Genomic DNA, 18,878 nt, shown 5'->3' on the forward strand with positions numbered 1-18,878 from the left:
CATCCCGTGTGAGGGCCAGGTGCCACCAGAGCAGAACCGACATGTTTTGGGGATCCAAATCTCCACAGAAAGACAGCGCGCTCACAGTGGCTGTGGAGACCTTAGGTGCTGTCTGCCACTGGGTCAGAGCACAGGTATCTTAAGTAATGAGCGAAAGACTAATAATTATTGTAATTTTCAAACAGCTTATGAGAATCTCTCAGGCTGGCATAGGAAAGTTTTTTGCCTGAAGACTTTGCTCCAGATGGAGAAACTTCAGATAAGCCTCTTATTTTCATCGGAGTGCTGGCTCGCACCGCCGGCTGGGTCCATGCCCGTGGCCGGGATGCTGCGTGCATGTCAGCCCCACCGCTGCCCTTTGCCTTCTCCTGCCCTCCCCACCCCAGACGGAGTCAGGCCAGAAGCAGCGTGTAAATAATGAGTGCAGCTTTTACGTTTCCATTGCAAAATAAGACGCGCTGCTTCTGGCGACAGAAATCAGAGGTAAGACCCCGCAACAGTAAATCGTTAGCCCCCCTCCCAGTCCCCTCTCCCATGGATGGCAGAAAAACCACACGAGCGCTCGTGCCCTCACCTTGCCGGGGTTGCTTCTCTCGGTGGGACAGGGCTGGGGACCGCCGTAACTCCATCCTGTCTCCTGCAAGATGTCGGGGGTCTGCTGCCTGGTCTGTCGAGACACGACGAAGTGAACCTGCTTCTCGCTGGCCTGCAGGAGGAGGTACAGCATGAATCCCACCGCCCCGGCGCAATAAACCCCTCCAGGCCCAGAGGATTCATGAAACACTGGTTCCATTTAAGCGTGGTTTGGATTTCTCCCTGCCGTGGTTGCAGTGACTTAAAGCAGTAACAGCAGTTCAGGTCAATAAAGTCCATAAACAAATTCACTGCTCGCTACCTAATACTTCTCTTGAAAATTTGGTGTTAGCTCTGAAAAAACCTTCCTATCTGTCCCAAATTTGGCTGGAAGCAGTGATCCACCACAGTGAGCACTGATCAGTTCTCACACACACCTGTGCACACCTCTGCAGAGCAGAGATGTGTCTGCCACGGGAGAGAGACAGACAACCAGAGGTGCTGCTGCCGGATGGGAACTCTGAAAAAGACGCAATTAACCCTGTGACGAGGGATGTGCTCAAGCCTTGGCTGGTGAAAACAGGGAATAAACGATGTAACTGTGTCCACCTGCAAAGGTAAGGCAGCTTAAAGAAAGGGGTGTGCAACCATTTTGAGAAGTAAAATCCTACTGCCTGGAGAAAGAGGGAGGGCACAAGCAAGCACCCGGACTAGTAGAGTTTAGGATAGGAAACTAGCCCAAACTCTCACTCTAGGAACAGGAACTGCAAAAACAATTAACCCAAAATAAGCTCAAAATGCTTCTGGGTCTTTTTGCACAATGCTGTCATAATACTGATGTGCCTGAGAGATGCTGCGAAGTTTCTACTGAGTTATGTTTGCTCATTATTTTTTAAGGTGTTCTGTGTGTGCCTGATATTAGTGCTATTAATTCTGTGTACAGGTGATTTTTTTTCTGACTTATTGAATCAGCACTGTTTCCCTAGAAGCAAATGGCTTCATTCTTCCCGCAGTGAAGCTCCTGTGAATCTGTTCAAGACAACAGAGGTGAAAAGCTGGAGCTGAGAGGGAGTGGGGTTTAGCTGGGTAAATCACAGGTGTCTGCCATAAGGGCAAACCAACATACTGAACTGAAGTGTAGAAATGGCCTCAATGCTATGGAAGCAGACTCAGAAGATAAAAAAAAATTAATCTTCTAATCTTCTCTCCAGGCTAAAGACCCTGGTGGTATGGTAGGCACGAGGGGCTCTTAAGGGCCGGTCCCCAGAGAGACTCCTGCCTCCTTGCTTGCAGATTATTGCTGAGGAACTGCTTAGTACCTGATGTGGAGACACCCACAAGCACATCTGGAGGTCTGATCCCCCCTGGGGTTGCAGTAGTGAAGCTTGTTGGTACCGCAGCCCCGGTGGCATCAGACCTCCGGACTCGCTTGCTGGCACGCTGACGTGTCCTGCTCGCTGGGGAGAAGCTCCAAGGAAAGCTGGCACTGAACTAGCAGCTGGAAACCAAACCCAGATCCAGTTGCGCTATTGAAATCAAATCTCCCGCAGACAATTAACAGAAGCCAGAGGAGGCCCCTGGGATTTTTGTTTTTATAGTTTGGTTTGTCTTTTCTGGAGCTGGATTCAATAGTAGTAGCTGAGAGTTAAAAAATGCTTTTGAAAAAATGTCACTATAGTTAAATACCAGCAACCTACCTCTCCTAAACCCCCAGCTTCAAGCCTGAAATCTGCAAGTTCAGGCTGTGCTATTTCCAAGGGAGGTGATGTCTCAGTAAAAAATGTGCATTTCTTTCTTACTTTCCCAATATCTTGGGGGATGCTACTTTCTTCACCAGCAACTCCACAGCTTCGTAATATACCATTTGGTACATACACACATATTTCAGAACAGCTTTCTAGATATTTTTTACCAGGTCTGTTTTTATGGAATATTAATTCCTAGACTCTGGACTCAACTGGTATCCAAAAGCAGAATGCGGTATCTCAGGAGAAAGGAAACCACCTTGGTCCCTAGTTTGTACTATGATTGGGATGGAACTGAACAATACAAGACTAAACCTCCTAAGGGCATATGGCCCCACAAAAATCCAGTTTTCTCTTAAAACAAACAACTTCAACTTACGCAACTTCTGTTTAAAACTCATCTGCTGCCACATGGTTAGTCTCAAAGTTGGTTATTTAAGGGAAGGTTGTAAATGTGATTAATTCTTGTAGAACGACTAGCAAAAGTTCAACAAGAGTCTCTATTGCAATGTCACATTTGTCTCCAGGTCAGTCAAGCTGAGTAATTTCTCAGAAGTCCAGAGTGTTTTAAAAAGTTATCCAAACAACAAGACCAGCTTTTGAATTTATGTTCTTCCATATAAAAACCCATTAACATTTCTACTGATCAGAATATTAATTACTGCTTCATCCTGATCCCTCCTTCCCTCTTACCGCTTGTTTTTCCCACAATTCTTCCTCTGATTTTTATGCTGGGGCAAGAATTAAAGAAGCGAGGTTAGCTTTGAGACTGAAGGCAAGTAATAGCTGAAACAATCTACTAGAATTAAGGTTTGTCTTACAGCCAAAGCAAATCGATCAGAGAGGCAAAGGCATGGTGGCAGCTTCTGAGCATCTAGCCAGCAACTGCATCTTAAAATAAGGCAGCAGTGCTGCTCTCGGCAGGAGCTGCCCCATCTCTCGCAGGGGTGACGGAGCGTGGATGGGCTCCATATCACGACCTGCTTTCTGCCGGTGGCATCTGTCGTGATGGAGAGGGGGTTGTGCACCCGTTCCAGCTGCTCTGAACTGCATCGGGGGAAAGAGGGAGACAGGAGGAGGAACATCTGGGGGCAGTAAAGTCTGGCTCAACCGGTGCAGCTCGGCTTGACGTGCTCACACGAGCGCCCACTGATCTGTTACCTTGTTCCTTTTCTTGTCACTCCCATGGAAAACAGATGTGGAATGTCACGTTATTTAGATTAAAAGTGCCACATCTGACACAAGGCCATGACTAAAGATGACACAACAAATGGGAAGCAGCAAACTCCCAAGTGTTACGATGTGTGCACGTTCCTAATTAGCACTTACGCGTTTTCTTCATTTCAGTTCTTGTGACCGAGCTTATAAACAGCCAGGCACCTAATCTACTGATTAACAACTGCTTCACATATGCTAATGTATAATCGCTACAGGCCTGAAGAATCAGATTTGTCTCAATTATTCATTATTTAGAAGTCAAAACTAATCAGATTCCACAGGAATGTGACGTTCTCCCAGCTGTGCTTGGCCTAACAAGCCACCTCCACCTTTTTGTAAATGTTAGTTCTGTTTGTAAAGAAACCGATGGCGTATTTGAAGCTTCCACCGCCATTAATTTGAAGGCCTCAATGTACTGTGAGTGACACATGCTGAGGTCTCAACAGGCAGGATGCTGTTGAGAAATCAGAGGACAGAGTAAAACATCCCTTCGTGTAAGAAGCAAATGCAAAACACTTGTGGATTCAGCATAATGGTTTTTCTCTGGCATAACGTGGAAACAGGAAAGGAAAATGATAATTGATGAAAAAACATGACAAAAAAGACACAGGTTCCGGGAATTTTGCATTAGACAAATGTGATTCATAGAGCTCACATCAATGCAATGTAATCCGGGCTGTTTGGAAACCTGAGTCTCTCCTTTGATGGGCATGTTGTTTAAATTCCCGAGGACTGGTGTGCATTTCAAGCATTATTATAAATAACATCCACTCTTTGGAACCCAATAAGAGCTTTAGTTGCGTTTTTAAACACTCGTGTGTGAATGGTCTCATTAGTCATTTTTTCCATTTCATCTCGAGGCTGCATGTGTTTTTTGCTTATGAAGCACTGTTGCCTTGTTTTGTAGCCATACAGAACTGTTCCAAGAATACCAATTTTTTAGAAAGGTTTTCATTCCAGACTTGTTCCCCTCAGAGAATTTAAACCTCCCCCTGCCACGCCGCCTTCTGCTCCCAGTTAGTGAGCTCCACAAAGTAATCCAGAAAGATGCTGGACCAGAATTTCAACAACTGGCGTTACGCAAGGGGACAGCGTTTTCTTTACCTACGCTAAAAACTTCTCAATAAAAGTTGGCTACGGCCAACTGTGAACCTACGCTAAAAGAGGGATCCTTTTCACAAAATGCATGGATCTGAATGCTTCTTTCACTCCGACTCATGAAGCCTTGATTATACCTGTCGGAAAGGGGAAGCAGCCAGCCTGATTTGACATCTTGTTATTGAGGCACATGAAACTCTTCCATGTGAACACTCTGCGTGCCTCCAAATGAAATGTAAAATTGCCCATGTATAATAACTGCTATAAATATGAGATAAAAGCAACAAAAGATTTTTGGCTTTGCTTTTTATATCGAAGTTTTCTAAAAGCAAAGGATGTAAAAAAAAAAAAACCAAATGAAAATGGTTCTGGAAGGGAAATTAGGCAGAAGCTGACAGATTTTGTAGCTTAGAAAATCACAGTTTTTTTCTCTGACGGTTTTGTGGTAAGACCATTTAGTGCATTGCGGCGGCACCACTTTAGTCCTCCGTATGAGTCTAAATAGAGATTTATAAAAACTACAGCTACAGATCCATTTTTTCCCCCCAAACATCTGGATTTCCATATGCTGGAGTTAGCTAAGAAATATCTACAAAGTATGGAGTACCTTCAGTTGTAAACATACCCATGGGAAATCACCGAGTCTGGGAGGATGATGTTCCCCCTGAAACACACCATCCATTGCCTTAGGCTGCTCTGGTTTGCTCCAGGGTTGCACCAGGCAGCACTGTGGCTCTTTCTGAGCTGGAGGAATCAGGACCCAGTGGTCCCAGGGTGCAGGCTGGTCTGCCTTTTGGCAGATAGCATCACTCTTTGGTGATGCACAGAGTATATGGATGTTTACACTGATCTGTACGTTACAAAGCCTGATGGCAGCAGGCATTACCGTGAGACTCCATGCCCATATTCACCCTTGTACTCACTTTTAGAGGTGTAAATTCCCATCTGAGCTTGACACATCTCCTTCCCTCCCCCAAATACACACACCTTAAGTTTGGCCTCTGTTTTGCAATGGACAGTGCAAATACACTGCTTGGTTTTTGCAAAGTTCGCAAACTGGGGTCAAAGCGATGGTGACAAACCTGTATCAGGTGGGCTGCGCTCTCTGGGCTGCCGTACCGATGATCGTGTCCATTGATGGCCAACACCCGGTCGTTCTCCTGAAGCTGTCCATCACGGGCAGCCACGCCACCTTCCAGCAAGTTGAAAATAAATACCCCCGGTTCATCGGCCCTGCGGACCAGCTTTATTCCCAGCTGCTCGTCTGGGCTGCTTTTGTTTAGCACAACATGGAAACTGTCGTCCCTATTGCAGTGAGCATCAAGGGAAAGTCCGCTGTTTCGGCATCGGTACCTCTGCTCTCGGAGCACCGTCAGTCGGAGCACGTGGCAGGGTTGCTTCAGGATCGACAGGGCGTAGTTGTGAGGCACATTTTTGATGTCCATGCCATTTACCTGGAAGAGGGAAGCGTAAATCAGCAGCAGAAAGACCGTCTAATCTGAATTGGCACTGGAGAAGGCAGATCTATTTACACAGATGTCTTCATACGAACTGACGTGTGCTATTTCAAACTGTGTCGCGCAGGAGGCCAAGTTTGTGGTGCAGAACAGTCTTCCCCCCAAGGAAAGGACGCGCTGTACAGACACTTTCTGCCTTTTTTTTTTCCCCTCTTTCTCCCTGATAGTCTCCAGACATACATGTTATTTTTCAGCTTTATTATTGCTCTTTCCCAAGCTCTAATATCCTTTCATATATCTTAGTTTTATTCCACTAGCTTCTGATTTCAAATCACTTCGCCAGCCTTTCCTTTCACTCCCACCGCTTTCCTGCTGTTTCTCTTCTTCACTATCTCCCAGCTGTTCTAGGTACAGTAGTAAAAAGTATTCCCCACTAATGAATCCCTAATTAAAATGAAGAAAAGAGCCCCAAGCAGAAGCTTAAATGCCCTGGATATTTACTAGTAATTATGCTGATGTATCACACCAGAGAATCAGGCTTTTTACGTTTCTCACTGTTTTCCAGGTAAGATTTAGCTCAAGTGGCAATAAAACTGCATAACTGCCACATCTTTAATTTGGCCGGGGAAAAGAAAGAGAAAACAATAAAGAGCTTCCAGTCAATCCTGTCATGTCCGTGTGTGTAAGAGTGACTAGGCATTGCACTTTACCACCGCTAAATGAAAACCAGTTGCAAGGTTGTAATTCCTCGCTGGCTGGAAAACCCGAATCAGCCAAGTTATTTCCATGTAGTTATTTCCATTGCACAGGTTGAACCATTTAAATATTAAGAAATTGCAACAGAAATATTCCCCCAGCACGGACAAAAGCGTTCCACTGGCCTTTGTTTTTGCAGACCGCCTGCGTGGGCACAGCGGGGCTGTCCCCGCTGCAGTCTGACGGGGGGACTGAGCCCCAGGAGACACAGTTCAACCAGCTTTAAGTTACCAGCTTGGGTACCATGAACAGTATGACCTGTGCTGACATGGGGCTGAAATTACTGGGAATCCTTGGTAAACCCCCAGGCCCTCAGCCACAGCTGGGGAGAGCTGAGCCAGGCCCATCCGCGCTGCAACCACGGCTTCCCACTGCAGTTTGGATGTGCCCTGCAGGAGCAGTTCTGGCTCAGTGGTGCCATTAACTCTGTCGCTCTGCGCTGGCACCAGGACAAAAAGCCTCCCCGAAATGCATGACTGGGCGACACTGACCCAGCCACCGCCTACTCACTAACTCTACCAGGCAGGTAAGCCAGAGAGGGCATAAACCCACAGATGGGCACCCAGAGCCCCACCTGGAAGGCGACCTTGAGATATGCATAGAATCATAGAATCATAGAATTGCTGAGGTTGGAAGGGACCTTTAAGATCGTCAAGTCCAACCGTTGACCTACACTGACAAAACCACTTCTAAACCATGTCCCTAAGTACCACATCTACCCTTTTTTTAAACACTTCCAGGGATGGCGAATCCACCACCTCCCTGGGCAGCCTATTCCAATGTTTAATATGGGGTCAGCTAAAAAACAACTTTCAGTGAAAAAATGTTTCCTAATATCCAATCTAAACCTCCCCTGACAACTTGAATCCATTTCCTCTCGTCCTATCACGTTTCACCAGGGAGAAGAGGTCAGCCCCCGCCTCTCTACAACCTCCTTTCAGGTAGTTGTAGAGGGTGATAAGGCCTCCCCTCAGCCTCCTCTTCTCCATGCTAAACAACCCCAGTTCCCTCAGTCGTTCCTAATAAGACTTGTCCTCCAGACCCCTCACCAGCTTTGTAGCCCTTCTCTGGACACGCTCCAACACGTCAATGTCCTTCTTGTAGTGAAGGGGCCAAAACTGAACACAGTACTCGAGGTGGGGCCTCACCAGTGCTGAGTACAGTGGGACGATCACTTCCCTAGTCCTGCTGGCCACAGCCCAGGATGCTGTCGGCCTTCTTGGCCACCTGGGCATGCCAGACCACCCCACTTCCAGCTCCTGTAGCCTTATCCCAGCTAATGCCACACTGGTTAGCCTGGGTACCAGCACCACTCTATGCGTGGCAGCATGGCCCACAGTGAACAAAGCAGCCTGCTTACATGTTTACAGGTAATTTGGAAAACCTGTGTTGAGGTGTTTGCCATCTCTGGCCATGCTGTCACCGATATTTGAGGTAGCGGAGTTAAATCTGCTTCAGGTATGCCTGGGGGAGCTGCAGCTGTACCTTTGGCTTGCAGCGTGAATATACCTCGTGTACTCCAACTGCACACCATCAAAGCATCAAAGCAAGGAAAGGAACTAGTATTTGCTGTCAGCATTAATACAATTTAGCATCCTTGCAGAGCTCCAAGTGGCTGGGGCAGCTGAGAGCGCAGTTCCCATTCAAAAGCTATTGCTGAAGCCACTGCTCACAAGATACATGATCTTTAACCATCTGGCCTAATTCTTGTTCATCTGTTATACATTTCTATAGAAACGGGAGCAGAAGTAGCAGCCAACAGCTAATGCCTGGGTGCTGCTCAAGTTTGTTCTTAGAGATTTCACCTGTGGCTGCTGGTGGAGCAACACTCCCAAAATAAAACAGGCAGCGTCTCACGCTCTGCGCTGCAGAACACATCACACAGAGGAGCTAGATGCTGAAATAACTTAGCCCCAATCAGGCCCCTATCGCCTATCCTGGTGTAAGTGGGATGTAAGGCAACGGAAACCTCACTCACTGAGATTTAAGACCACAGTTCAGGAGAAACAAACTCAGCAAAAAGATGAGCCTCTGCTTTCAGAGAAAACTTTCTGCACCACCGGGTCAGAAAAGCCAACAGTCTATTGCGCTACATTGCACTTCGGATCTACCGTGTTTGGGTGGAAATCAGAGAGGCCTTGTAGTGAATAGGAAAAATAAACGAATCTGTGAGCCTCAAAAACCGTTGGAATGAATGAAATCATCACAGCATGCGGAGCAACCAAACATCTTCCTGCGTGCATTATTCTACCCACACAAACAAGCAACATTGCAAATCTCATCTCATGATTGACTTACACCGTCTTAGTGTTTGTCAGGATACTTTTATTTTGTACCTCCACAGTACTGTACCTTTAGTATCATGTCTCCAGGCAGCAATCTTCCATCTCTGGCAATTACCCCATCTCGATAAATATGCTGTATAATGATGTGAACCAAAGGAGTCTCGCTGCCTCCCACGATCCTAATGGCCAGGTTTTCGTGGGGATCTGTACGGTTGATCTTAATGCAGGTGATTTCCCCATCTGGAATCAGGTGGTACAACCTGGGAAAACCTGGAAAAGCACATTGTGAGGTATTTATTTGACTTCACGGCTTTGCTTTGTTAAAACGTGCACCGCACAACTTCAAGTACCTGTCAGTTATCCAAATTAGGTTTTATGCCTGGGTGTGATTTATACTAAGTAGGAAGGAAAAGCTATGTATGCTTGCTCAGTGGACTTGAAGGGATTTTGTTTTTTTTTTTAATTAATACATTCAAATTTCCTTTTTTTCCCCACAAAACACAGCTCTAAACTTTTGATGTAATCCAGACAGATGACATGTACTTAAAAACTGTTACATGTGCTAATATCTTAAAGGAACAAAGTACATTTTCAGTCACTGGAGACCCCTCTGAATGAGTCCATGGTTCCTTTTTGGCCCTAGAGCAGATGGGCATGAACACCTCGACAAACATCCATCCCCGCCGAGGTGGGCTGCGTACCCTGTCTCACTGGCAGCATCCCAGGCTGCCCTGTTTTCCTCTGTTTTTGGTGCCATAGCTGAGGGCTGGCTGCTTGGCTTGTGACATCCAAGCAAGCGTTTTTTCACCTTCAGCCAACAGAAAGGCAAGATTTCTCGGGCAAGTCAAAGCGCACAGTAGTTTCCCTATCAGACCTGTCTCCTTTCATCCCTGCTTTAGCTCTAGGAAGCAGGAATGATCGGCTCTTATTGCAACATGTCTGTATTAAAACCACAATATGCTCAAGGTGTCTGGAGGGAGAGATTTCTGCTGGCCCTGGCAATCTGGGTCTGGGGAAGAGGGACCTGGTGGGCAGGTGTCCTTTTTGTCTTTATAATGCACCAGATAAGAGTATCCTCTTTCAAACCCTACTTTTCAACTGGCATGTTTGCTTTCACAGCATGTCGCTAATACTTCCTTTCCTTCTAGGTAAATTCAAAATTTTAATCCAGATTCAGCAGTGAGCAAAGTTGACGTAAAAGGACCAGTGAGTCTCCTAGCACAGCCTTCAATTATTTTAATCTCCCATAGGCGAGAGAAAGCCTTTGAATTTTTTATGTGGGGGTCCAATCCAGCGCTTATATGAAAAATCTGTTAAGTCAAAAAATTAAGTGCTAATATTTTTTCAATAACCTGTTTCAGAAATGAAAGTACAGTGACTGTTACTGAATAGTGGTGAAGTGTTAAATGAAAATGAACAGAGCAGTATCTGAGATAGAATAAATATTTTCTACTACAGAATTAGCAGGCAACAAACCAGCAAGGCACCAAACCCTTTTGGGAGAGAGCAAGGGGAAAGAAAGAACAGGAAAAAATATTAAGAAACACCATGTTGCATCCCTTACCACTTCTTTGATCATATGCTCTTCGAGGCGGGAAGCTGTCTTCCTCCAGGGCTGTAAAAAGCACCTACCGGTAGCACAGACTTCGACTTTGTGGTTTTATGCAGAGTTGACAGGCAATAAAAGTCTATCTAGATAACTATACAGCCTTCATCAACCTAATACCCAAGTATTCATTTAGTTGATACTCTCCTAGTAGCAGCTTCTGCGCTAATACGGGTTTACTTCAGTTTTGCACACAACTGTAACGTCTCAGGAGTGGAAGGTGGTTTATTTTCCCCGTACTCCTCTATTTTCTGAACGTTCTCTGCCCAGCTTGCAACTTGTTCGCTTCCCTCTCGCCTGAAGGGTGCATTCACTCCATCTAAATCCAGGCCCTGAGCCAAATACGTGATTTGGTGATCTACTTGCTCTGGCTTCCTCTATGGGCACCCAAAGGGAGCAATACCCACTTCACCACTAAATCACCCCTGGAGGTGCAAAACTCTCTCCACTGCTATGGAAGAAGAAAGAGGCAAATAACTCTGGCAACTCTGTGTGGGGTGCTTAAAGTGAGACAATAGAAGTCCTCCTCAGAAATCACCCAGGCCTGATCCCTGCATCAGAATAAACCTGTACATTTTACACTGTCAGTGTGGATATAAGGGTATTTAGATATCAAACTGCAAATGATAATCTGGATCTCCGGATCTTCTCTGCATGGAAATAGCATAAATAAATATCTATGTATATTTTGCAGACTACCAAAGCAGTCCTATAGCAGAACTACTTCAATTTCCCATTGCATGATGATTCACCCCGTGGCCTAACAAACTGTGCTTTTTGACTCCAACACTCATTCTCCCACACCTCATTCTGAAAACTTTCCTAAAGGAATTACCCAGTTACATTTCTTGACTATGGAGAACAGTCGACTGAACAAGTTATTGACACTCTCACATAATGTCAGTCTGTAAATATCCCAGAGCAAAATCAGAGCAACGTGGCAGTGAACAAGTCTCTATGCTTATATAAGACTTACATATATCTTTATACAAGGTATAAACTTATCTAAGTTTCTTTGTATCTTGAACAATGCCTTAGCTGGTTTATTAAGTCTTGCAGTGGCACTTGGCTGATTTTCAATCTGACTTTATGTAGATTCTTTTTAAGGAATTCTTAATACCTAATTTCCTTCTGAAATGTGCAGCCTAAAACAAAACAAATCTTCCCAAGACATTTTTCTTGCCAGTCTGCAAATCGCTAAGGTTTCTCTTTTCACAGTTAACAGGATGTACTCTCTCACTTCCTGTCTTCATTTGATCTCTGTTCTTTATTGAATATAACTAATAAATTGCACCATTTTCTCCTCAGATGGGCCAAGCAACCAAAATAACTCCATGATCCCTTAATTTCTGCTCTCTTCATTGAAGGCTTGCCTTTTGTTTTCATTCCAGACATATACATGGATGTTTATATTACCAACAACCTAGACTGTCATAAGTGAAAAGCCGGCATCTAGTTTGACAAATTAACAGTAAGTTGGACAAACCAAATGTATAAAACACACAAATACGTATTTTTTTTTTGAATAAGAAAATTCACATTCACTTTTTGACAAAACAGTCTGCATACCTTGTGTGCAGTTTGATCAAAACCTACCATGCCAACCTCAAGATGATGCCATGCCTGGAAAGCAATGTCTTCAACTCGAATTTTTCTAATGTATATACCATACCCAGAAGAGGTAGACCCTGCTCCAGCACCTGTTTGTGTACAGTGAATGGGGCCTCAGCAGCCCAGTTTAAGGGGCTCCAATTGGGTTGAGGGCTTGTACCATTCGCCTATACACAGCCCGTTGCGAGGTTGGAGCACCAGTTTGCACAGACCCCATTTTCCAGCCCTTACACTCTTAATTACAATTCTCTATTCTCTTTGACCAGGTTTTCCAGAGGAGGAAAACCCAGGAGCATTGCATACCTTTCTTTACCATTTTATATTTCCAGTCCTTAAATACTGAAGAGCTGCTGAATCTAGAAAGAAGTAAACTTTCTGTCTTGTTTTTGGTGATTCTTGCAGGTTTTCCCACAGAATGTTGTGTTTTTGTCACCGGGGGTTGTATGGAGCGTTCTGAATCTGTCAATATAACAAAATGTCATCTTCATTCAGAAAGATTGTACGTGCTTTTTCCTCAAGCAATATTTTCCTTATATTAGTGTGCAATTTTATTGATATTTTCACACATCCCATTACAGTAACAAATAACATAGGAGAGACCAGCTTTACACAGTAAATTCCACTTGTCTGGTATGGTGCAGGACACTGAGCAGTTGTTAGTATAGGGGCCATGGGACTGTAATACAAAACTTTAAGTATGCTTAATATTTTATCCCCCCAGTTTATAAGACTTAATGGTAGTGTTCTTCTAGTGCTCAGGTTTCAGCTAACTTCTGTGTGTACTGTGCTCCTTCTGACAGTGCTGCCATGGGGCTAACTTCTGCCTTCATTCCCACCATCCAGTGTGACAAAGCACCGCGCAACATTTGCCGTGACTCTTGAGTCCAGATTAATCAAAGGTCACTGTAGACAAAACTTGTGTCTCAGGTTGCAAGTCCTTGTTTAGATCAGAAGGTCTGGCTGATGTGAGGCTCCAGCCCATCCCCACAAATAAGGCTATCCACGGGGACGTGCAGTCATGCTTCCCAACTCCTGGGCACCAGAACTTAAACAAAGCTTGTATAACCTATTCTTGGAAAATTCTTGTGTCTGTGAACATCACATGCACTTGTGCTAGTGTGGGACTTCGTTCTTCAACTCTTCCTTTCCAACTGATGGGAACAGTCTTTTTTCAGTGGTGCCCGGTGATAGGACGAGGGGTAATGGGCACAAACTTGAACATATGAAGTTCCATCTTAACATGAGGAGGAACTTCTTTACTTTGAGGGTAGTGGAGCACTGGCACAGGCTGCCCAGAGAGGTGGTGGAGTCTCCCACACTGTAGACATTCAAAACCCGCCTGGACGCCGTCCTGTGCAACTGCTGTAGGTGACCCTGCTCTGGCGGGGGGTTGGACTAGATGATCTCCAGAGGTCCCTTCCAACCCTGACCATTCTGTGATTCTGTAATTGATTTTCATTTAGCATTTCGTTCTCCCAGAGGTTTGCCATCATTTTGATCTAATGCCTGCCATTAATTCTGCGGGGATGCTGGTCCGATGCAGGGGGGCGGGTAGAAGGCAAATGCCTCTTGCTTCTAGACATTCCTTTCACCAAAGGAATCCCAAACGTACTAAAATGGAGCTGTTGCAGGGTTGAATATGTCTCAAAAGAGTTGTGGCTATCTCACCTACATCAGGCAAAGTTTATTGGTCTGCAGTGGAAGAAATGCTATGGAGCCAATCTCTTTCTTCTGGAAATTGCCTGGCTCATCGTCCCAAAGCGGAGTGCTTTGAACCAGTTCTGTAAGATTCCCAACAACCGTTTTGGAAAATTGGAACTGCAACTGAATCAAATCTGGGGAAAACAGGAACAGCGGGGGATTCCTGAGACAGAAGTTGGGCTGCGCTGTCTTGTCCTGGGGCTGGATAAGCCACTTTCTTTTCTGCACGTAGAGAGCCTTAATGCCATGAAACAGTTGATACCCAGAGCCATCTGTGTGCCACTTACCTTCTTTTTCTTCGCATACCTTTCCCAAACATTGCAGTATTTATAATATTTATCTATATCTATATATAAAAATACAACAGGGCTCAGACTGAACAGCAGGAGTGAGATACACCCACACATCAGGAGAGTCTGTTCTGTGGTCCTGCCCGTGCCTGCCAGGGCTGCCTTGGTCTTGACTGCTGCAAAGCAATAACAGATGGTAGAACTGCACCCACCATGAGACCAAGAAGAATGAGTTTGACTTTGAACAACATTTGACATCCTCAAGCAATCATAAATTCAATTTATTTTACAATGGCTTGACTGCAAAATGGGACTGATGAACATTTTTGAAAACCAGCAGCACATCTTCCTTTTACTGCAAAACTATATAGAAGTTTTTGCAATTGCATTCCCAAATTCTTTCCTCCTAAAGTGTTAGCTGGTTTACAACTTGTATTTGTAGATCAGTTTGAGTAAAGAGTGTGTGTATATATATATATGTACGCATATACATAGTCTTTCTTGGGAGTGAATTTAAAGAGTGTGAAGCCAAATGAAGAGTGCAGTGATACAAATAAACATAGCAAAGCTGGAGCAGTCTTTGCTCGGAGATATTTTATCATTTAAGTAGATTGTCAAGGTCATTTACACTAGTACATCCAGTCAGATGATATTACATCTTAAATGCATCGGTGCCGGAAGGATGTCCCTGTCACATTCCCACACATCTCAGAATGAAACCATCTCTTTTAAACTTTCCTAACTTCTAGTTCAGACCTGGAAAGCTATTTGTAGCTGTAAGTACTATTAATAGAGATTACTCTCAGCTAGATATCACAAACCTGGGTGCTGCACTACAGACAAATACTTCTTTGCATGGGTTATTTACAAATGACCACATTATTAAAAAGTAGAAAATCTTAACACCCCCTTCCCCCAAATATTTTCTCATCAGTGTTTGCACTTTTTATTTACTTCTAACATTTTCTTCAGTTTGGAAAATGAACAGTTCTCTGCTGAAAAGGTGAGCAAAATGTTTAAACAGAAGAACAAAGAAAGGCTGAATCATTTAAATCCAAAATGGGCACATATGACATTGTTTAAACAAATCAAACCACAGGTTGCACTTGGAAATCATGAAGTAATCTTGACAGTGCAGGACTGCTACCAGCTCCAGGTATAAGATTGCATTAGACTGTAACTATTTCTCTGCTGTAATTATAACAGAAACACATTTGATGTTATACATCATGTTTTTCAGTGTCCATGGGTAGCAAAGGAGTTTTCCAAAACCAGTACTGCATTCAGCTTCATGTTAAGCAGAATCATGGTTATCCGAGTATTTTTTCTCCCACATCAGGAATGATTATTTTGTCTTACACCCTCACAGTCATATTGCAACTGAGCATTGGCCCAACAGACATCAGCTTCAAATTGAAGGCACCTACACACTCTGCAGTGGGCAAATAGTTAATTTGACATCAGTGCTGCTGATGTTGAGGGCCAATACGTAGGTACGCAGTATGATTTTCATTCTCAGAGCTTCTTTGACCAAAATACAGGCAAAACACAGATTAAACGGAGACATCTGAACTAAGATGAGGGAATTCTGAAAACTGGGGACAGATGGTTAAGCTTTGCTGGGTGATCTGATAGGTCCTTTATCAACAAGAGGTTATCAGCAAGCAGGGGTTATTTCATTCAGTGCCCACTGTGAGTGTGGCACAGTCACAGCTTTATTCTGCTCTTACACTGACTGAGCCTGGTGAGGAAACGAACCACCATAGAGGTGATGAGGTAGACTCCAGTCTCCTGGAGCAAAGAGACATGGCTGAGGAGTGTTCTCAGGTGGTCCCAGGCATGAACCTGTGAAACTTAGGCAAGGCAGCAGCAGCTTTCACACCAGGTGTGGGGACCTCTGAGGTCAGGAACCACCACCTACAGGAGCACTTCCATTCCCAGGAGAACAGAGGGGCAATGGGGAGACAGAGAGATGAAGCTGGCTTTTTCCAATGGGTTTGGGCAGGACCTTTAGCAAGCACAAGGCAGAACATACTGCAGCTATCCCTAAAGATTGACCAGCCCCCTTTACAGCAGTCTTTCAGTATCTAAAGGGGGCCTACAGAAAAGGTGGAAAGGGACTCTGTCAGGGAGTGTAGTGACAGGATGTGGGGTAAAGGTTTTAAACCAAAAGAGGGTAGATTTGAATTAGATATTAGGAAGAAATTCTTTACTGTGAGGGTGGTGAGACACTGGCATAGGTTGCCCAGGGAAGTTGTGGATGCCCCATCACTGGAAGTGTTCAAGATCAGGTTGGATGGGGCTTTGAGGAACCTGGTCTGGTGGGAGGTGTCCCTGGCCATGGCAGGGGGATTGGCACTAGATGATCTTTAACATCCCTTCCAACCCAAACCATTATATGATTCTATGAACTCTAACCAGGAGTCCAAATGCAGACTGCTCAGAACAGCTGAGGATTTAAGAAAATAAATAAAAGAAGAAAATATACAGAACTGGAGAAGAAAACAAGCCTCCAGCTGGCAAGATGATGATAACTGCTACAGAAAGAAGTATATTCGTTCCCTCCTCCAACAAGAAGAAACAGAGAACACCTTTGAGATGCCATTACACAAAGCACCTGTTGCAAAGGACTGAGTAGAGTTCTTTGTTAAAGTTGTATTTGTATTGATGCAAGTTATTTGCTTGCATTTTTTTAAAGACCAAATTCCAGAACTGTGTAATCAAAATACATTCTTTGCATATGTAATTAATATAGTAATTTAGGTACCCAGCTTCTGTGATCTCATACGTAAGAGCAACTGCTCATTAAGTAATTAACATGCCTACCTGGTTTTTCCAGTGCAGTAGAATATATTTGGATGTTTACAGGCATGCTTGGTGCAGAGGAATGAAACCACAAGCAGAGTCAAGGAGAGAATGACAATCTTGACACTGTCAATGGGGCCCTGGAGTGATGGCCACTTCAGGGACCTATTATATGTCCCATAAAAAGAAGACAACAGCGCTTTTCATTCTGCTGGAAATGCAAAGGCCAGTGTCCCCTTCACACCTCCTTCTGTTAACATCTGGACTGCACTGGGTTACTGGATAGGTACTGTTGGCATCCAGATCATCCACACGCTCTGGACATGAAACCAAGCTTTCAGTGGAACAATTGCTGATGTCAACTAAAAGCTTAGGTAGAAAGTGGCCATAAAAATGTCTATACCCCATCCTGGAGAGGTGTCTTTTGAAAAGTATGAACATGAGACATGCAGGATTTCACTCCAGCTGAAGAAGGGCAAGCTTTTGCTTACAATGAATTGAACAGTTGCTACAGAATGAGAAACATATCTGTTTGCTCAAAGAGCGCTGTAGACAACTTATTTGCAAATTTTTACTTGGGGAAAAATAGTCAAATATTTGGGACAGTAAAGTTATTAATGATGGTTCCAGGCCAAGGAGCGGATTCGCATAATTTTTCTGGAAAACATTCACAATTTTGAATTATCAGGTTCTATTTTGGCTGCATCAGCAAGTATGTGGATTACGAGAGCAAGTACCAAGAACATAGTACTGCAGTGAAACTCTCCTGAAGGAATAAGCAAATAAAGCAGAATATTAAACACAGTTCTCCAGTTCAGCACTTCAAGGATAATGATGCCTAAACACAGCATTTGGCAGCCTTTTGTCCTCTTTTTGTGTGGGTTTCAGTGACAGCTTGAAATACAGAGCGAAGGGAAGTTGCATATTTTGTCTTTTTAAAGCCCTTACCCTGGGCGTTTGATCTGGGAAGGGACGTGAGGTGCTGAGGCATCACGCAAAGGAATAATAAGCTCAGTGAAGACCTCGATTAAGACAATGACTCCCACTCTATCATCACTTCCTTTTGATGCATGAATGCTAATGCTGGCTTCGTAATTATGGTCCAAAGCAATTAGTAACGTTTGGTTATTGCTTTAAGAATGCCAAACGTTAAGCGTTACTGCCTGCCAGACCCCTCATCCTTGACATACATCAGACAAATTTGCCTCTCCCCCCTGTTTAAGAGTAGAGCATTCTTACCTCATCACCTGCCTGGCTGAGGTAATACAAGTCTGTCATCAAGAATCCCACAGAAGTGCTGGAATAATTACAGTACTTTGCACTTTCATACCATCTTCCCACTGGGAATTTCCAGTGGTTCATCAACATTAGCCAAAACTCATGAATTTCCTATAACGTATGATCACTCTGATCCGTTTGCTTTAGGGGGACAGACACATGCTGATGAAGCCTCTTGCACAAAGTGATAGAACAAATCAATGACAGCTCCAGTAATAGATCCCAGGCGCCCAGATTCCACATCCCATGTGCTATATACTGGGCTAGCTGTAGCACGCGGGCTGTTACTGGAACAGCCCTACGTGAGGTCCCACACACCCCGGCAATATTCTTGCCTGCCACTCACTGAAAATTTTTTAAAGAAGAAAATAAGGAAAGATTGAGTTTTCTGTTTGTTTTTTTTTTTTTTTTAATCACACACAGCCCACCACATGAAAGGCATGTCAGTCATGGAC

General features: G+C 44.3%; 1 protein-coding gene across 2 annotated transcripts in view; it reads right to left on the reverse strand.

Moving 5' to 3' along the window:
• Positions 1 to 18,878, reverse strand: part of LNX1 (ligand of numb-protein X 1, E3 ubiquitin protein ligase) — a 70,976-nt gene that overhangs the window by 16,960 nt on the left and 35,138 nt on the right. For both annotated transcript variants that reach the window (XM_009884979.1, XM_009884980.1), the window contains exons 4-6: positions 9,200 to 9,402; positions 5,717 to 6,088; positions 575 to 706 (exon numbers count right to left, since the gene is read on the reverse strand). In XM_009884979.1, coding sequence (XP_009883281.1) covers positions 575 to 706; positions 5,717 to 6,088; positions 9,200 to 9,402 — 707 coding nt within the window. The remainder of the gene's footprint in view (positions 1 to 574; positions 707 to 5,716; positions 6,089 to 9,199; positions 9,403 to 18,878) is intronic.

Source organism: Charadrius vociferus, unplaced genomic scaffold (genome assembly GCF_000708025.1).
Source record: "Charadrius vociferus isolate BGI_N301 unplaced genomic scaffold, ASM70802v2 scaffold134, whole genome shotgun sequence".
Classification (NCBI taxonomy): domain Eukaryota; kingdom Metazoa; phylum Chordata; class Aves; order Charadriiformes; family Charadriidae; genus Charadrius; species Charadrius vociferus.